Below are 19,857 nucleotides of genomic sequence, written 5' to 3'. Positions count from 1 at the left end.
CACTTCATCCTAATTGCTCCGGGAGCGCTGTACGTTGGAGACATTGTGATCATTGTCTCAAAGTCCCACTGGTGTTAGAAATGTAATTCCTTCGACCTCATGGCACCTGAGCTCAATTTCGAGTCTGATAGCAAAGGATCTGAATACTTATGTAAATAAGGTATCTGTTTTTTATATATTTGCAACAATTTCTAAAGCTGTTTTCACTTCGTCATTATTGGGTATTGTGTGTAGATAGACGAGGAAAAACATTTGTTCCATTTTAGAATAAGGTTGTAACAGAACAAAATGTGGAAAAAGTCAAGGTGTCTGAATATTTTCTGAATGCATTATAAATCCTCTCCACAATAACAAGAGTTTAACACTACTGATAAAGTTAAAGCAATCAGAGGCAGATCAACTCCTTGACACAATGACTCACAGGAACAGAAACAAGCAGGAACATCGCAACACATTCATTACATTAACACCAGGCACAATACTTAAGTAGGGTACTTCCTTACCTGTGGTGAAGGTTGTGGACACCAGTTGACTTTGCTTTCCATTTTCCAGCACAGTGCAGACAGTGACAGAGTACTGAGTAGCAGGTTGCAGGTCAGAGAGAGTGATGCTGTGTGAAGATGTGGTAGTGATGTGTGGTTCTGTCCCTGGACAGGTGTAGGAGATCTGGTAATGATGTTGGGTTTGGTTCAATCCTGGTGGCTGGTTCCAGCTAACAGCAGCTGATGTGGTGTCCACTGAGTCAACAGTCAGCTGGTCTGGAGCAGGAAGTACTAAGAGAAAATACATTATTGTCAGTGTTATCGTTTAACTCCAGAAATAGACTACAATAGGAAAAGTAGAAGAGTAGTTTAAAAAATAGGAAAAGCCAGTTTGCAATTCCTTTTGATATGGGAAGAAATAAGCTGAAGCAGAAGTCACAACAGAAGCTGATTTGTAACAAAAATTAAGTGTTTCTGCTATTCCGGCACCATTTCTTCCGGCGCCGTCCCACGCCTGGACTTCCTGACGGGCCGTCCCCAGGTGGTGAGGGTAGGTAGCAACACATCAAAAACAGGTGTTGGCTTTGGGGGTGACCAGTGAAATACACCTGCTGAAGCGTGTGCTACGGGTGGGTGTTGCTATGGTGACCAGTGAAATACACCTGCTGAAGCGTGTGCTATGGGTGGGTGTTGCTATGGTGACCAGTGAAATACACCTGCTGAAGTGCGTGCTACGGGTGGGTGTTGCTATGGTGACCAGTGAAATACACCTGCTGAAGCGTGTGCTACGGGTGGGTGTTGCTATGGTGACCAGTGAAATACACCTGCTGAAGTGCGTGCCACGGGTGGGTGTTGCTATGGTGACCAGTGAAATACACCTGCTGAAGTGTGTGCTACGGGTGGGTGTTGCTATGGTGACCAGTGAAATACACCTGCTGAAGTGCGTGCTACGGGTGGGTGTTGCTATGGTGACCAGTGAAATACACCTGCTGAAGTGCGTGCTACGGGTGGGTGTTGCTATGGTGACCAGTGAAATACACCTGCTGAAGCGTGTGCTACGGGTGGATGTTGCTATGGTGACCAGTGAAATACACCTGCTGAAGCGTGTGCTACGGGTGGGTGTTGCTATGGTGACCAGTGAAATACACCTGCTGAAGCGTGTGCTACGGGTGGGTGTTGCTATGGTGACCAGTGAAATACACCTGCTGAAGTGCGTGCTACGGGTGGGTGTTGCTATGGTGACCAGTGAAATACACCTGCTGAAGCGTGTGCTACGGGTGGGTGTTGCTATGGTGACCAGTGAAATACACCTGCTGAAGCGTGTGCTATGGGTGGGTGTTGCTATGGTGACCAGTGAAATACACCTGCTGAAGTGCGTGCTACGGGTGGGTGTTGCTATGGTGACCATTGAAATACACCTGCTGAAGCGTGTGCTACGGGTGGGTGTTGCTATGGTGACCAGTGAAATACACCTGCTGAAGTGTGTGCTACGGGTGGGTGTTGCTATGGTGACCAGTGAAATACACCTGCTGAAGTGCGTGCTACGGGTGGGTGTTACTATGGTGACCAGTGAAATACACCTGCTGAAGTGCGTGCTACGGGTGGGTGTTACTATGGTGACCAGTGAAATACACCTGCTGAAGTGCGTGCTACGGGTGGGTGTTGCTATGGTGACCAGTGAAATACACCTGCTGAAGCGTGTGCTACGGGTGGGTGTTGCTATGGTGACCAGTGAAATACACCTGCTGAAGCGTGTGCTACGGGTGGGTGTTGCTATGGTGACCAGTGAAATACACCTGCTGAAGCGTGTGCTAGGGGTGGGTGTTGCTATGGTGACCAGCGAGCTGAGATAAGGCGGAGCTTTCCCTAGCAAAGAGTTATAGATGACCTGGAGCCAGTGGGTTTGGCGACGAATATGTTGCGAAGACCAGCCAACGAGAGCATACAGGTCACAGTGGTGGGGAATATATGGGGCTTTAGTGTCAAAACGGATGGCGCTGTGATAGACTGCATCCAATTTGCTGAGTAGAGTGTTGGAGGCTATTTTGTAAATGACATCGTGGAAGTCAAGGATCGGTAGGACCGTCAGTTTTATGAGGGTAATGGGAAGGGAAGAAATAAACTAAAGCAGAAGTCACAACAGAGGTTAGATATGCATTTATCAACTTCACTGCTACATTGTTGTCACCATGGCAACAAAGCAAAAAACACTGCAGTTCTAAATCCTCTCCGCAATAGTGTTTAACACTGCACTACTGATAAAGTTATAGTAAGCAAAGGCAGATCAACTCCTTGACATAATGACTCACACTAATCGAAGAAAGCAAGAATTCAGACACTATAAAAAACTTGTATTAATTTCAGCACCAAACTGCATGTTGAGATCTGGGGAATTCACCATCATATATTTCTCATCAGGAAGGATACTGGACCTTAACATCCCATGCTGACACATCCATTATGATTAGTTCATAGTTATTTTGATAACTAGTTAAGGTTCGATAAATATTATGTCTGGTGACAAACTTGACTTATTTGACTTCCTTACTTGTGGTGAAGGTTGTTGACACCAGTTCACTTTGCTTTCCATTTTCCAGCACAGTGCAGACAGTGACAGAGTATTCAGTAGCAGGTTTCAGGTCAGAGAGAGTGATGCTGGGTGAAGACGTGGTGGTGATGTGTGGTTCTGTCCCTGGACAGTGGTAGGAGATCTGGTACTGATGTTGGGTTTGGTCCAATCCTGGTGGCTGGTTCCAGCTAACAGCAGCTGATGTGGTGTCCACTGAGTCAACAGTCAGCTGGTCTGGAGCAGGAAGTACTAAGAGAAAATACATTATTGTCAGTGTTATCGTTTAACTCCAGAAATAGACTACAATAGGAAAAGTAGAAGAGTAGTTTAAAAAATAGGAAAAGCCAGTTTGCAATTCCTTTTGATATGGGAAGAAATAAGCTGAAGCAGAAGTCACAACAGAAGCTGATTTGTAACAAAAATTAAGTGTTTCTGCTATTCCGGCACCATTTCTTCCGGCGCCGTCCCACGCCTGGACTTCCTGACGGGCCGTCCCCAGGTGGTGAGGGTAGGTAGCAACACATCTGCCACACTGATCCTCAACACTGGAGCCCCTCAGGGGTGCGTGCTCAGTCCCCTCCTGTACTCCCTGTTCACCCGCGACTGCATGGCCAGGCACGTCACCAACAACATCATTAAGTTTGCAGATGACAGATAAAAAATGTCTAATCTATTGTTTACCTAATATCTATTTTTTACTTAAAAATGTCACTGTTGGTTAAGGGCTTGTAAGTAAGCATTTCACTGTTGTATTCGGCGCACGTGACAAAAAAACTGATTTGATTTATATTCATCAATTCATATAAATTAAAAAGAATGCTGTGATTATAAATCCTCTCCACAATAACAAGTGTTTTACGCTGTACTTTGGATAAAGTTAAAGCAAGCAGATCAACTCCTTGACATAATGACTCACAGTGGTGTAACGTACTTACATAAAAAATACTTGAAAGTACTAATAAAAATACTTGAAAGTACTAATAAAATTACTTGAAAGTACTACTTAAGTAGTTAAGGTATCTGTACTTTACTTTACTATTTATGTTTGACTACTTTTACTTCACTACATCCCTTAAGAAAATAACATACTTTTTACTCCATACATTTTCCCTGATACACAAAAGTACTCGTTACATTTCGAATACTTAGAAGGACAGGAAAATATTCTAATTCACACACTTATCAAGTAATCATCCCTACTGCCTCTGATCTGGCGGACACCCTAAACTCAAATGATGTCTGAGTGTTGGAGTGTACCCCTGGCTATCTGTAAAAAAATAAAAATGGTTCCATCTGAAATTATTTATACTTTTACTTTTGAGTATCTTTAAAACCAAATACTTTTAGACTTTACTCAAGTAGTATTTTACTGCGTGACTTTCACCTTTACTCAAATAATTTTCTATTATCTTTACTTTTACTCAAGTATGACAAATGGTTACTTTTTCAACCTGTCACGACTCCCACCGAAGGGCGGTGCTCGGTGGTCGTCGTCACCGGTCTACTAGCCGCCACCGATCCCTTTTTTCCTTTTCTGTTAGTTTAGTCTTATTAGTTGCACCTGTTCCTTTCTGTGTTTCTTGATGTTTGTCTATTTAAGCCTGTTAGGCCCGCCTAGGTTTGTGCGGGATTGCTATGCTGTTAGTTTGTGGATGTTCGTTTGTATTTTATTTTTCCGGACAGTTTTGGGTCCTGTGTATGGTTCTGTGTATGGTCCTGTGTATGGTCCTGTGTATGGGCCTGTGTATGGTCCTGTGTATGGTCCTGTGTATGTGATTTTCAATTGCATTGATGTCAGAGTAGTTACAGGGACAATAGAGCCCTGAGTACCAAGCCATTAGGACCTGCTGGTAGTTAGCAAGTTAGGTACTACCAAAGCATGTCCAGAGTGCATAAAAAAGGAGATTAACTCAGTAGTCATGTGGAATTTTACTGAGGTCATGACCCATGACTGCCGGTAATACGTGACCGACAAGCTCGATGCAACATTTTTAATTGTGTTTTTTTTACATTGGATAAAAGTAGAAACTCAGAGCTACAAAATGGTATAGCATACACTACAGTTGAGGAACAATGGGAAAGTAACCTCACTTTTGAGAAAATGGCCTTTGAATGCTTTGGTAAACCTACTGAAGAGCTCTTCTTTGTCTACACCCATTCAGCATCGCTCACACCCTCTTAAGCTTTAGCCCCACCCATCTCTTTAGGGATTCACATGTGAGGCCATGTACTAAACATTTTAAGACTAAAGGCTGGTTTAAACTACGGTGTGTTCGTAAATTTTAACTAACGTGCCAGAGTTTGCTCTGGGTGTTCGTAAACTCAGAGTATTGCCAGAATGTCCGTTCGTAAATTCAGAGTGTTTCGCTCTCGGAGCGTTCAGAGCGCACACTGGACGCTCTGGCCAAAAAGTAGGGTTGATCCGAGCGTTCTGTCCTAACAGCAGTAGTCAAGCACCCAAGCTAACGTTGGCTAGCTTACTAACTACTTCCAGATATTAATGAGAGACCAGACTGTGACCATTTTACTTGTCCTAGCAGAGCTGGTTAGGCTGTTTTTATGTTATCCAGAGCGTTGGTGACTGCAACTGTGCTGCTGGTAACAATTTAATTACGTTTAATTTGCCAACGTTTACTGACACCGGCCATATTCAACGGGTGTTGAGCGCTCATAAATTGGTTCTGCCCTCTGGCACACAGACGAGAGTGCTCTGAAATCTGAGTAGACAGCTAGAGGGAATTTACCAGCTACATCTATCAACAGTTTTCGCAGTTACATCATGAACATTCTATTTAAATGGTTACTTGCATAGTGGAGTCATTCGTATCTAAGACATGTAGCTAGCTAAACAATTAACAATATTCCCAACTCATGACGTTACTACCTTGCATGAATCTGCAGGTAGCTAACCAACCAGGTTCATAACTAGCTATAACCAGCAAAAGGCTCTGATAGGCTCCTCACCTCCTGACCTCAACACATTCCTTCATCTAATCTACAGATGTCAATTGTTTTTCTTCAGAAAACCATTAACTTCTGACATAACCCAGTCTCTTTAATTTCTTATAATTGATTTACTATCTCAATGATCATAGTTTAGCCGATTCCAACAATTTCAATAATGATATCAGTGATAGACGAGGTAGTTCTAGGCATACAATCAGGGGTAAAGTGGCTGAGCAGCAGGATAAAAATAATTGTAGCAGCAACATTCCCCATCCAACCTGGCAGAGTTTGAGAGGATATGCAGAGAAGAATGGGGAAAAGTACCCAAATACAGGTGTGCCAAGCTTGTAGTCATACCCAGGAAGACTCAAGGACTGTAACGGCTGTCTTCCTCCTCCTCCGACGAGGAGGAGTAGTAGTAAGGATCGGAGGACCAATGCGCAGCGTGGTACGTGTTCATGCTCTTTATTAAAACAAGCGAACACTGAAACAAAACAATAAAGGACAGGTGAAATAACCAACCGAAACAGTTCCGTGTGGAACACACAGACACAGAAAATAAACACCCACAACTCAAAAGTGAAACCAGGCTACCTAAGTATGGTTCTCAATCAGGGACAACGATTGACAGCTGCCTCTGATTGAGAACTATACCAGGCCAAACACAGAAATCCCACAACATAGAAAAAGGAACATAGACAACCTACCCAACTCACGCCCTGACCATACTAAAATACATAATAAAATAACTAAGGTCAGAACGTGACAAGGATGTAATCGCTGCCAATGGTGCTTCAACAAAGTACAGAGTAAAGGGTTTGAATACTTTTGTAAATGTGATATTTCAGTTTTCCAAATCCATTATAGAAGAAGGTTGTAATGTAACAAAATGTGGAAAAAGTCAAGGGATCTAACTTTCCGAATGCACTGAAGATATTACATTACAAATGCAACTTTTGCTGGATTTGGTTACTGGCCCAACACTCTAACCTAGAGGCTACTTGCCTCTACCTTATCCCTACCTACGGTGCCCTCTGTTCATTTTGAGGCTACCTGCCTCTACCTTACCCCTACCTACAGTACCCTCTGTTAATATTGAGGCTACCTGCCTCTACCTTACCCCTACCTACAGTATCCTCTGTTAATATTGAGGCTACCTGCATCTACCTTACCCCTACCTACAGTACCCTCTGTTAATATTGAGGCTACCTGTCTCTACCTTACCCCTACCTACAGTGCCCTCTGTTAATATTGAGGCTACCTGCCTCTACCTTACCCCTACCTACAGTACCCTCTGTTAATATTGAGGCTACCTGCCTCTACCTTACCCCTACCTACAGTATCCTCTGTTAATATTGAGGCTACCTGCATCTACCTTACCCCTACCTACAGTACCCTCTGTAGTTATTGGGACAGTGAAGCATGTTTTCTTCTTATGGCTCTATACTCCAAAAGTTTTGATTTGAAATAATGACTGAGGTTAAGGTGCAGACCATCAGCTTTCATTTTAGGGTATTTTCAACCATATCGGGTGAACCATTTAGAAATAACATCATGTGTAATAAAGTATTGAAAAGTTTAAAATTCTCAGGATATCAGGCGCGGGCTGAAAAACATTTTCACATTGCATTTTTTTAAGGGGCAGGATAATTACAGAGGAGGAAACTCAAATTAACTTTGAGCTCTTTAATTCACATTTGTACATTGCAAGCACTAAGAATTATTGTTCATGCCACGATCCGGAAAATTGGTTCTGGAATGCATCAGTCCAAAACTGAGAGTTGCCGGATCCTGTTCCTGCAGAATCCATCTGAAATAAAGCGCTGGTGATACAAGTAAAACACATTACCAAAGATCTGACTTTAATAACTTGTTATTCAGTACATTTTCAAAGGTGGAGGAGACCCTCCACAGTTGCTGCAGTGTTTGTTCTACTGGATGTGATCATTGGCCTGTGGGATTCCTGTAAGTGAACATTGTTTTTTACTAAAACATTTGTAGTCAATGTTGAGACAGTTACACATTTTGATTGACTTTTCCCCTTTACAGATGCAACTGCAGAGAGAGACCAGCTACAAAAAAGTCTAAATACCTCAACCAGAGAGAGAGACCAGCTACAGAATAGTCTGAATACCATGACCACAGAGAGAGACCAGCTACAGAATATTCTAAATACCATGAACACAGAGAGAGACCAGCAATGTAATAGTCTATTTTCCACGACCACAGAGAGAGACCAGCCACAAAATAGTATAATTTCCATGACCACAGAGAGAGACCAGCTACAGAATAGTTTAAATACCATGAACACCGAGAGAGACCAGCTAAAAAATAGTCTAATTTCCACGACCACAGAGAGAGACCAGCTACAGAATAGTCTAATTACCACGGCCATAGAGAGAGACCAGCTACATAATAGTGTAAATACCATGAACACAGAGAGAGATCAGCCACAAAATAGTCTAATTTCCACAACCACAGAGAGAGACCAGCTACAGAATAGTGAAAATACCATGAATACAGAGAGAGACCAGCTACATAATAGTCTAATTACCACTGCCACAGAGAGAGACCAGCTACAGAATAGTCTAATTACCATGGCCACAGAGAGAGACCAGCTACAGAATAGTCTAAATACCACGACCACAGAGAAAGAGCAGCTACAAAGTAGTCTAAATACCAGAACCACTGAAATAGATGAGTTGACAAAGAGTCTGAACACTGCATCTATGGAGCGTGACCAGCTACAGAAGTTGATAGAAAGGCTGAACTGGGAGAACAAAGGTAAGGACAGCCCCCCCCCCTCCCACACACACACACAGTTTCGGTTGTGGACCTATTATCTCACACATAAACATATTCAAGAAGTATTGTTCCACATTTAAGCTGCAACATAACTGAAGGTGCATTTTCCAATCTGTGTCGAAAGTGTAATGTAATACATTGACCCAGTTTTATAATTAGTAATTCTAGAAGAGAATGTTACTGAGGGGACCTGGAAATGGGTGGACGGCACCCCACTGACCACCCCAAGGTAAGAGACTACTGCTCTATAATAGCACTGACCACCCCAAGGTAAGAGACTACTGGTATATAATAACACTGACCACCCCAAGGTAAGAGACTACTGCTCTATAATCACACTGACCACCCCAAGGTAAGAGACTACTGCTCTATTATAATACTGACCACCCCAAGGTAAGAGACTACTGCTCTATAATAACACTGACCACTCCAAGGTAAGAGACTACTGCTCTATAATAACACTGACAACCCCAAGGTAAGAGACTACTGCTCTATAATAACACTGACCACCCCAAGATAAGAGACTACTGATCTATAATAACACTGACCACCCCAAGGTAAGAGACTACTGCTCTATAATAACACTGACCACCCCAAGGTAAGAGACTACTGCTCTATAATAACACTGACCACCCCAAGATAAGAGACTACTGATCTATAATAACACTGACCACCCCAAGGTAAGAGACTACTGCTCTATAGTAACACTGACCACAGTGGAAGGAGTAGGACTGATTCTCTGTGGTTCTGAGAGAGAGGTCTGTCTAACTCGGTGTTGTTCATACTCTAGGTTCTGAGAGAGAGGTCAGTCTAACTCTGTGTTGGTTCTACTGCAGGTATTGGGATGATGGACAGCCCAATGGTGGTACATTCCAGAACTGTGGGGGAATCATTTACCAGTCGTCAGGCCAAGGAGCATTGTGGGATTTTGATTGTATCTATTCAAAACAATGGATCTGTGAGAAATAGGCTTCTCATAAGTACTTTCTCTGCACTGCTGATGAATGAACTCTCTACTGTATGTTAATGATGGTCTGAAGACTGGTGTGATTTGATAGAATGGTACAAACACATGCACACATTCAGAAACACACACACACACAAAGACACTGATCTGAACCTGAGTCTTAATTAGACGAGGTAATTCCCTCTCGGAGAGAGGTGACACTGATTAGGAAGTCGCAGGTTGGGATACCTCATCCCTTGACCATGAGCAACTAATCATTACCGACTCATGTCTGCTATACAAGCTGACAATCATTTATTCATATGTCAAACAATGATGTGTAGAATATAGATATCATTCAATAGCTGCTGTCAATCAATTACTGTTAAGTTTTACACTTTTAAATACATTTAAAATGACTGTTTATCAGGTACGTTTACTTCTTCTGCTTTTATCATTCTGAACATAAACAAGGTGTACTTCCTGCTAATTCAATAAATCATTAAACCGAGATGAAAGACGTTTCCTGTCTAGTACATTATTGCTCTTTGACTCTGTTTTATACTTTATCTAATATTAACATGGAATCTAGAAGGACAAGACACCTCTGTTTTCTACTTTATCTAATATTAACATGGAATCTAGAAGGACAAGACACCTCTCTGTTTTATACTTTATCTAATATTAACATGGAATCTAGAAGGACAAGACACCTCTCTGTTTTATACATTATCTAATATTAACATGGAATCTAGAAGGACAAGACACCTCTCTGTTTTATACTTTAATATTAACATGGAATCTAGAAGGACAAGACACCTCTCTGTTTTATACTTTAATATTAACATGGAATCTAGAAGGACAAGACACCTCTCTGTTTTATACATTATCTAATATTAACATGGAATCTAGAAGGACAAGACACCTCTCTGTTTTATACTTTATCTAATATTAACATGGAATCTAGAAGGACAAGACACCTCTCTGTTTTATACATTATCTAATATTAACATGGAATCTAGAAGGACAAGACACCTCTCTGTTTTATACTTTATCTAATATTAACATGGAATCTAGAAGGACAAGACACCTCTCTGTTTTATACATTATCTAATATTAACATGGAATCTAGAAGGACAAGACACCTCTCTGTTTTATACTTTATATAATATTAACATGGAATCTAGAAGGACAAGACATCTCTCTGTTTTATACTTTAATATTAACATGGAATCTAGAAGGACAAGACACCTCTCTGTTTTATACTTTAATATTAACATGGAATCTAGAAGGACAAGACACCTCTCTGTTTTATACTTTAATATTAACATGGAATCTAGAAGGACAAGACACCTCTCTGTTTTATACTTTAATATTAACATGGAATCTAGAAGGACAAGATACCTCTGTTTTATACTTTATATAATATTAACATGGAATCTAGAAGGACAAGACACCTCTCTGTTTTATACTTTATCTAATATTAACATGGAATCTAGAAGGACAAGATACCTCTCTGTTTTATACATTATCTAATATTAACATGGAATCTAGAAGGACAAGACACCTCTGTTTTATACTTTAATATTAACATGGAATCTAGAAGGACAAGACACCTCTCTGTTTTATACTTTATCTAATATTAACATGGAATCTAGAAGGACAAGATACCTCTGTTTTATACTTTAATATTAACATGGAATCTAGAAGGACAAGACACCTCTCTGTTTTATACTTTATCTAATATTAACATGGAATCTAGAAGGACAAGACACCTCTCTGTTTTATACTTTATCTAATATTAACATGGAATCTAGAAGGACAAGATACCTCTGTTTTATACTTTAATATTAACATGGAATCTAGAAGGACAAGACACCTCTCTGTTTTATACTTTAATATTAACATGGAATCTAGAAGGACAAGATACCTCTGTTTTATACTTTATATAATATTAACATGGAATCTAGAAGGACAAGACACCTCTCTGTTTTATACTTTATCTAATATTAACATGGAATCTAGAAGGACAAGATACCTCTCTGTTTTATACATTATCTAATATTAACATGGAATCTAGAAGGACAAGACACCTCTGTTTTATACTTTAATATTAACATGGAATCTAGAAGGACAAGACACCTCTCTGTTTTATACATTATCTAATATTAACATGGAATCTAGAAGGACAAGATACCTCTGTTTTATACTTTAATATTAACATGGAATCTAGAAGGACAAGACACCTCTCTGTTTTATACTTTATCTAATATTAACATGGAATCTAGAAGGACAAGACACCTCTCTGTTTTATACTTTAATATTAACATGGAATCTAGAAGGACAAGACACCTCTGTTTTATACTTTAATATTAACATGGAATCTAGAAGGACAAGACACCTCTCTGTTTTATACTTTAATATTAACATGGAATCTAGAAGGACAAGACACCTCTGTTTTATACTTTAATATTAACATGGAATCTAGAAGGACAAGACACCTCTGTTTTATACTTTAATATTAACATGGAATCTAGAAGGGAAAGACACCTCTCTGTTTTATACTTTAATATTAACATGGAATCTAGAAGGGAAAGACACCTCTCTGTTTTATACTTTAATATTAACATGGAATCTAGAAGGGAAAGACACCTCTCTGTTTTATACTTTATCTAATATTAACATGGAATCTAGAAGGGAAAGACACCTCTCTGTTTTATACTTTATCTAATATTAACATGGAATCTAGAAGGACAAGACACCTCTGTTTTATACTTTAATATTAACATGGAATCTAGAAGGACAAGACACCTCTGTTTTATACTTTAATATTAACATGGAATCTAGAATTGACTTAATTATTGACTTAATTATATTTATTCCTCAATCTGCACACAATACCCCATAATGATAAAGTGAAAACAGTTTCTTTTTTATAAATTTGTGCAAATGTATATAAAAAAAAACACCCTCTAACACGTGACCACAGGAACAGGATGGCCTGGGCGGAGGCCCATATTTGGACATGTACACGTCATCATGGACACAGGGTCATCAATCAAAATTTTGATCCGTGCCGTCTACTTTATTCCCTCTGGTGTGTCTTTTAAGTGTTTGGACTGATGCAAGGGTCTTCATGGATGAGCAGAAGTTGTCAGAGTATCTTTTGAGGGCAGCTGATTGCAATCCAGCCCACCTCTCCAGCTGCCTCTCAGGCCATCTCTCCAGCTGCCTCTCAGGCCATCTCTCCAGCTGCCTCTCAGGCCATCTCTCCAGCTGCCTCTCAGGCCATCTCTCCAGCTGCCTCTCAGGCCACCTCTCCAGCTGCCTCTCAGGCCATCTCTCCAGCTGCCTTTCAGGACACTTCTCCAGCTGCCTCTCAGGGCATCTCTCCAGGACACCTCTCCAGGCACCTTATGCAGCTGCCACTCAGGCCATCTCTCCAGGACACCTCTCCAGGACATCTCTCCAGCTGCCACTCAGGCCATCTCTCCAGCTGCCTCTCAGGCCATCTCTCCAGCTGCCTCTCAGGCCATCTCTCCAGCTGCCTCTCAGGCCATCTCTCCAGCTGCCTCTCAGGCCATCTCTCCAGCTGCCTCTCAGGCCACCTCTCCAGCTGCCTCTCAGGCCATCTCTCCAGCTGCCTTTCAGGACACTTCTCCAGCTGCCTCTCAGGGCATCTCTCCAGGACACCTCTCCAGGCACCTTATGCAGCTGCCACTCAGGCCATCTCTCCAGGACACCTCTCCAGGACATCTCTCCAGCTGCCTCTCAGGCCATCTCTCCAGCTGCCTCTCGGGCCATCTCTCCAGCTGCCTCTCAGGCCATCTCTCCAGCTGCCTCTCAGGCCACCTCTCCAGCTGCCTCTCAGGCCATCTCTCCAGCTGCCTCTCAGGCCATCTCTCCAGCTGCCTCTCAGGCCATATCTCCAGGACACCTCTCCAGGCCCCTTCTGCAGCTGCCTCTCAGGCCATCTCTCCAGGACACCTCTCCAGGCCATCTCTCCAGCTGCCTCTCAGGCCATCTCTCCAGCTACCCCTCGGGCCATCTCTCCAGCTGCCTCTCAGGCCATCTCTCCAGCTGCCATTCAGGCCACCTCTCCAGCTGCCTCTCAGGCCACCTCTCCAGCTGCCTCTCAGGCGATCTCTCCAGGACACTTCTCCAGGCCACCTCTGCAGCTGCCTCTCAAGCCATCTCTCCAGCTGCCTCTCAGGCCACCTCTCCAGCTGCCTCTCAGGGCACCTCTCCAGCTGCCTCTCAGGCCACCTCTCCAGCTGCCTCTCAGGCCACCCCTCCAGCTGCCTCTCAGGCCACCCCTCCAGGTGTCTCTCCAGGCCATCCCTCCAGCTGCCACTCCAGGCAACCTCTCCAGCTGCCTCTCAGGCCACCACTACAGCTGCCTCTCAGGGCACCTCTCGAGCTGCCTCTCAGGCCAGCCCTCCAGCTGCCTCTCAGGTCACCTCTCCAGCTGCCTCTCAGGCCACCTCTCCAGCTGCCTCTCAGGCCACCCCTCCAGCTGCCTCTCAGGAAAACCTCTCCAGCTGCCTCTCAGGCCACCCCTCCAGCTGCCTCTCGGGCCATCTCTCCAGCTGCCTCTCAGGCCACCCCTCCAGCTGCCTCTCAGGCCATCTCTCCAGGACACCTCTCCAGGCCATCTCTCCAGCTGCCTCTCAGGCCATCTCTCCAGCTGCCTCTCGGGCCATCTCTCCAGCTGCCTCTCAGGCCATCTCTCCAGCTGCCATTCAGGCCACCTCTCCAGCTGCCTCTCAGGCCATCTCTCCAGGACACCTCTCCAGGCCACCTCTGCAGCTGCCTCTCAGGCCATCTCTCCAGCTGCCTCTCAGGCCACCTCTCCAGCTGCCTCTCAGGCCACCCCTCCAGCTGACTCTCCGGCCACCCCTCCAGCTGCCTCTCCAGGCCACCCCTCCAGCTGCCTTTCCAGGCCACCTCTTCAGCTGCCTCTCAGGCAACCTCTCCAGCTGCCTCTCAGGCCACCACTACAGCTGCCTCTCAGGCCACCCCTCCAGCTGTCTCTCCAGGCCACCCCTCCAGCTGCCACTCCAGGCAACCTCTCCAGCTGCCTCTCAAGCCACCACTACAGCTGCCTCTCAGGGCACCTCTCGAGCTGCCTCTCAGGCCACCCCTCCAGCTGCCTCTCAGGCCACCTCTCCAGCTGCCTCTCAGGCCACCTCTCCAGCTGCCTCTCAGGCCACCCCTCCAGCTGTCTCTCCAGGCCACCCCTCCAGCTGCCACTCCAGGCAACCTCTCCAGCTGCCTCTCAGGCCACCACTACAGCTGCCTCTCAGGGCACCTCTCGAGCTGCCTCTCAGGCCAGCCCTCCAGCTGCCTCTCAGGTCACCTCTCCAGCTGCCTCTCAGGCCACCTCTCCAGCTGCCTCTCAGGCCACCCCTCCAGCTGCCTCTCAGGCAAACCTCTCCAGCTGCCTCTCAGGCAAACCTCTCCAGCTGCCTCTCAGGCCACCCCTCCAGCTGCCTCTCAGGCCACCCCTCCAGCTGCCTCTCAGGCCATCTCTCCAGGACACCTCTCCAGGCCATCTCTCCAGCTGCCTCTCAGGCCATCTCTCCAGCTGCCTCTCGGACCATCTCTCCAGCTGCCTCTCAGGCCATCTCTCCAGCTGCCATTCAGGCCACCTCTCCAGCTGCCTCTCAGGCCATCTCTCCAGGACACCTCTCCAGGCCACCTCTGCAGCTGCCTCTCAGGCCATCTCTCCAGCTGCCTCTCAGGCCACCTCTTCAGCTGCCTCTCAGGCCACCTCTCCAGCTGCCACTCCAGGCAACCTCTCCAGCTGCCTCTCAGGCCACCACTACAGCTGCCTCTCAGGCCACCCCTCCAGCTGTCTCTCCAGGCCACCCCTCCAGCTGCCACTCCAGGCAACCTCTCCAGCTGCCTCTCAAGCCACCACTACAGCTGCCTCTCAGGGCACCTCTCGAGCTGCCTCTCAGGCCACCCCTCCAGCTGCCTCTCAGGCCACCTCTCCAGCTGCCTCTCAGGCCACCTCTCCAGCTGCCTCTCAGGCCACCCCTCCAGCTGTCTCTCCAGGCCACCCCTCCAGCTGCCACTCCAGGCAACCTCTCCAGCTGCCTCTCAGGCCACCACTACAGCTGCCTCTCAGGGCACCTCTCGAGCTGCCTCTCAGGCCAGCCCTCCAGCTGCCTCTCAGGTCACCTCTCCAGCTGCCTCTCAGGCCACCTCTCCAGCTGCCTCTCAGTCCACCCCTCCAGCTGCCTCTCAGGCAAACCTCTCCAGCTGCCTCTCAGGCAAACCTCTCCAGCTGCCTCTCAGGCCACCCCTCCAGCTGCCTCTCAGGCCACCCCTCCAGCTGCCTCTCAGGCCATCTCTCCAGGACACCTCTCCAGGCCATCTCTCCAGCTGCCTCTCAGGCCATCTCTCCAGCTGCCTCTCGGACCATCTCTCCAGCTGCCTCTCAGGCCATCTCTCCAGCTGCCATTCAGGCCACCTCTCCAGCTGCCTCTCAGGCTATCTCTCCAGGACACCTCTCCAGGCCACCTCTGCAGCTGCCTTTCCAGGCTACCTCTCCAGCTGCCACTCCAGGCAACCTCTCCAGCTGCCTCTCAGGCCACCTCTGCAGCTGCCTCTCAGGCCATCTCTCCAGCTGCCTCTCAGGCCACCCCTCCAGCTGCCTTTCCAGGCCACCTCTTCAGCTGCCTCTCAGGCCACCTCTCCAGCTGCCACTCCAGGCAACCTCTCCAGCTGCCTCTCAGGCCACCTCTGCAGCTGCCTCTCAGGCCATCTCTCCAGCTGCCTCTCAGGCCACCTCTCCAGCTGCCTCTCAGGCCACCACTACAGCTGCCTCTCAGGGCACCTCTCCAGCTGCCTCTCAGGCCACCTCTCCAGCTGCCTCTCAGGCCACCCCTCCAGCTGTCTCTCCAGGCCACGCCTCCAGCTGCCACTCCAGGCAACCTCTCCAGCCCCCTCTCAGGCCACCTCTCCAGCTGCCTCTCAAGCCACCACTACAGCTGCCTCTCAGGGCACCTCTCGAGCTGCCTCTCAGGCCACCCCTCCAGCTGCCTCTCAGGCCACCTCTCCAGCTGCCTCTCAGGCCACCTCTCCAGCTGCCTCTCAGGCCACCCCTCCAGCTGCCTCTCAGGCCACCTCTCCAGCTGCCTCTCAGGCCACCCCTCCAGCTGCCTCTCAGGCCACCCCTCCAGCTGCCTCTCCAGGCCATCTCTCCAGCTGCCTCTCAGGCCACCTCTCCAGCTGCCTCTCAGGCCACCCCTCCAGCTGCCTCTCAGGCCACCTCTCCAGCTGCCTCTCCAGGCCACCTCTCCAGCTGCCTCTCAGGCCACCTCTCCAGCTGCCTCACCAGGCCACCTCTCCAGCTGCCTCTCAGGCCACCTCTCCAGCTGCCTCTCAGGCCACCTCTCCAGCTGCCTCTCCAGGCCACCTCTCCAGCTGCCTCTCCAGGCCATCTCTCCAGCCCCCTCTCAAGCCACCTCTCCAGCCGCCTCTCAGGCCACCTCTCCAGCTGCCTCTCAGGCCACCACTACAGCTGCCTCTCAGGGCACCTCTCCAGCTGCCTCTCAGGCCACCTCTCCAGCTGCCTCTCAGGCCACCCCTCTAGCTGTCTCTCCAGGCCACGCCTCCAGCTGCCACTCTAGGCAACCTCTCCAGCTGTCTCTCAGGCCACCTCTCCAGCTGCCTCTCAAGCCACCACTACAGCTGCCTCTCAGGGCACCTCTCGAGCTGCCTCTCAGGCCACCCCTCCAGCTGCCTCTCAGGCCACCTCTCCAGCTGCCTCTCAGGCCACCTCTCCAGCTGCCTCTCCAGGCCACCTCTCCAGCTGCCTCTCAGGCCACCTCTCCAGCTGCCTAACCAGGCCACCTCTCCAGCTGCCTCTCAGGCCACCTCTCCAGCTGCCTCTCAGGCCACCTCTCCAGCTGCCTCTCCAGGCCACCTCTCCAGCTGCCTCTCCAGGCCATCTCTCCAGCCCCCTCTCAGGCCACCTCTCCAGCCGCCTCTCAGGCCACCTCTCCAGCCGCCTCTCAGGCCACCTCTCCAGCCGCCTCTCAGGCCACCTCTCCAGCTGCCTCTCAGGCCACCCCTCCAGCTGCCTCTCAGTCTGTGGCTGGGAAACACCTGATTACTCTGCTGATTTCAACACAGTTGGCCAATGAAAATTACAACAAGGGGTAGGAAGAGGAGAAAAAATGATTTTGACAGATAAAAAGCCATGCACTCAGAAGGCAAAAATAAAAATGGCCCTGCCTAAAAAAAACTGGAATGAAGAAAGCCAAGACAAAACACATTGAACAACAACAAACAACTCTCCTGCCTAAGAAAAAAGCCCCAAAAAAGCACATTGAGCCAGAAGAAGATTCCAAATCCTCGAAAACTTCTGCATTGTGTGCATGAAGCACTTTAACAATTCCAAGTCCAAGGGTGTCTGGGTGCAATGCTGGGAATGCAAATTATGGGCCCACCAAGCCTGTACCCCAGGACAGCCATACCACTGCCACAACTGTGACTCTAATTTAGTGAACACGTCCAACATTCAGTCACACACACACACACACACACACACACACACACACACACACACACACACACACACACACACACACACAGGTGCTTAGTTTAGCCTAGTTGTTGTTTGGTTGAGCAAGACCATTAAGTTTAGGGTAAAATAACCATTTTATTATTTATATTTATTATTATTTCTACCAAACACAATGTTGAACATGCAATGTTGCTCTCATGGTCGCAATAAAGGCGTTCAATAATTAGTTGCATGTCATGATTTATGTACTTCTTCAGTCTGTTACAATTCACCCCAAGCACTGTTACAACTAACCCAGACAATGGGGTACATTGTAACACTTCACTCCTTGTATTTAAGACAACACCATGCATTTGCAGTTTGATTTACATCGATAATAACCACACCAATTTGTGAAGGACAGATGTAGGTTGTTTGTATCAAGTTTTGGACACACTACCATAAAGGATCTCTGAGAAACTGATGTAAAGTGAAAAGGGTTGCAACCATCCCTGCTCTCCCCTACAATTGTACATCAATATTTACAGATGGATTGTTCACATAGATACACTGATTTAAGTAAAGAATATATAATGACATGGTACAGTTCTATGAAAATATACAGTGCCTTGCGAAAGTATTCGGCCCCCTTGAACTTTGCGACCTTTTGCCACATTTCAGGCTTCAAACATAAAGATATAAAACTGTATTTTTTTGTGAAGAATCAACAACAAGTGGGACACAATCATGAAGTGGAACGACATTTATTGGATATTTCAAACTTTTTTAACAAATCAAAAACTGAAAAATTGGGCGTGCAAAATTATTCAGCCCCCTTAAGTTAATACTTTGTAGCGCCACCTTTTGCTGCGATTACAGCTGTAAGTCGCTTGGGGTATGTCTCTATCAGTTTTGCACATCGAGAGACTGACATTTTTTCCCATTCCTCCTTGCAAAACAGCTCGAGCTCAGTGAGGTTGGATGGAGAGCATTTGTGAACAGCAGTTTTCAGTTCTTTCCACAGATTCTCGATTTGGATTCAGGTCTGGACTTTGACTTGGCCATTCTAACACCTGGATATGTTTATTTTTGAACCATTCCATTGTAGATTTTGCTTTATGTTTTGGATCGTTGTCTTGTTGGAAGACAAATCTCCGTCCCAGTCTCAGGTCTTTTGCAGACTCCATCAGATTTTCTTCCAGAATGGTCCTGTATTTGGCTCCATCCATCTTCCCATCAATTTGAACCATCTTCCCTGTCCCTGCTGAAGAAAAGCAGGCCCAAACCATGATGCTGCCACCACCATGTTTGACAGTGGGGATGATGTGTTCAGCTGTGTTGCTTTTACGCCAAACATAACGTTTTGCATTGTTGCCAAAAAGTTCAATTTTGGTTTCATCTGACCAGAGCACCTTCTTCCACATGTTTGGTGTGTCTCCCAGGTGGCTTGTGGCAAACTTTAAACAACACTTTTTATGGATATCTTTAAGAAATGGATTTCTTCTTGCCACTCTTCCATAAAGGCCAGATTTGTGCAATATACGACTGATTGTTGTCCTATGGACAGAGTCTCCCACCTCAGCTGTAGATC

At 46.4% G+C, this 19,857-nt stretch overlaps 1 protein-coding gene across 1 annotated transcript; it reads left to right on the top strand.

Annotated features, from left to right (window-relative positions):
• Positions 1 to 8,726: 8,726 nt before the first annotated feature.
• Positions 8,727 to 17,923, top strand: LOC139375513 (pneumococcal serine-rich repeat protein-like). The gene is made up of 9 exons (XM_071117345.1): positions 8,727 to 8,781; positions 12,953 to 13,132; positions 13,221 to 13,424; positions 13,609 to 14,372; positions 14,471 to 15,102; positions 15,360 to 16,001; positions 16,187 to 17,022; positions 17,145 to 17,388; positions 17,668 to 17,923. The coding sequence occupies exons 1-9, from the start codon at positions 8,727 to 8,729 to the stop codon at positions 17,921 to 17,923; spliced, it is 3,813 nt and encodes a 1,270-aa protein (XP_070973446.1).
• Positions 17,924 to 19,857: the final 1,934 nt, after the last annotated feature.

The sequence above is a fragment of the Oncorhynchus clarkii genome, chromosome 19, assembly GCF_045791955.1.
Source record: "Oncorhynchus clarkii lewisi isolate Uvic-CL-2024 chromosome 19, UVic_Ocla_1.0, whole genome shotgun sequence".
Lineage (NCBI taxonomy): Eukaryota > Metazoa > Chordata > Actinopteri > Salmoniformes > Salmonidae > Oncorhynchus > Oncorhynchus clarkii.
This window is presented reverse-complemented; position numbering and strand designations above follow the sequence as displayed.

Bases quoted from the DNA above. Each gene is read 5' to 3' on its own strand.
- LOC139375513 (XM_071117345.1), top strand. From the start codon at position 8,727: ATGGAGCGTGACCAGCTACAGAAGTTGATAGAAAGGCTGAACTGGGAG. The intron at 13,133-13,220 runs GCATCTCTCCAG...ACATCTCTCCAG, and splicing joins TTCTCCAGCTGCCTCTCAGG to CTGCCACTCAGGCCATCTCT. The intron at 16,002-16,186 runs GCAAACCTCTCC...CCATCTCTCCAG, and splicing joins CCCCTCCAGCTGCCTCTCAG to CTGCCTCTCAGGCCATCTCT.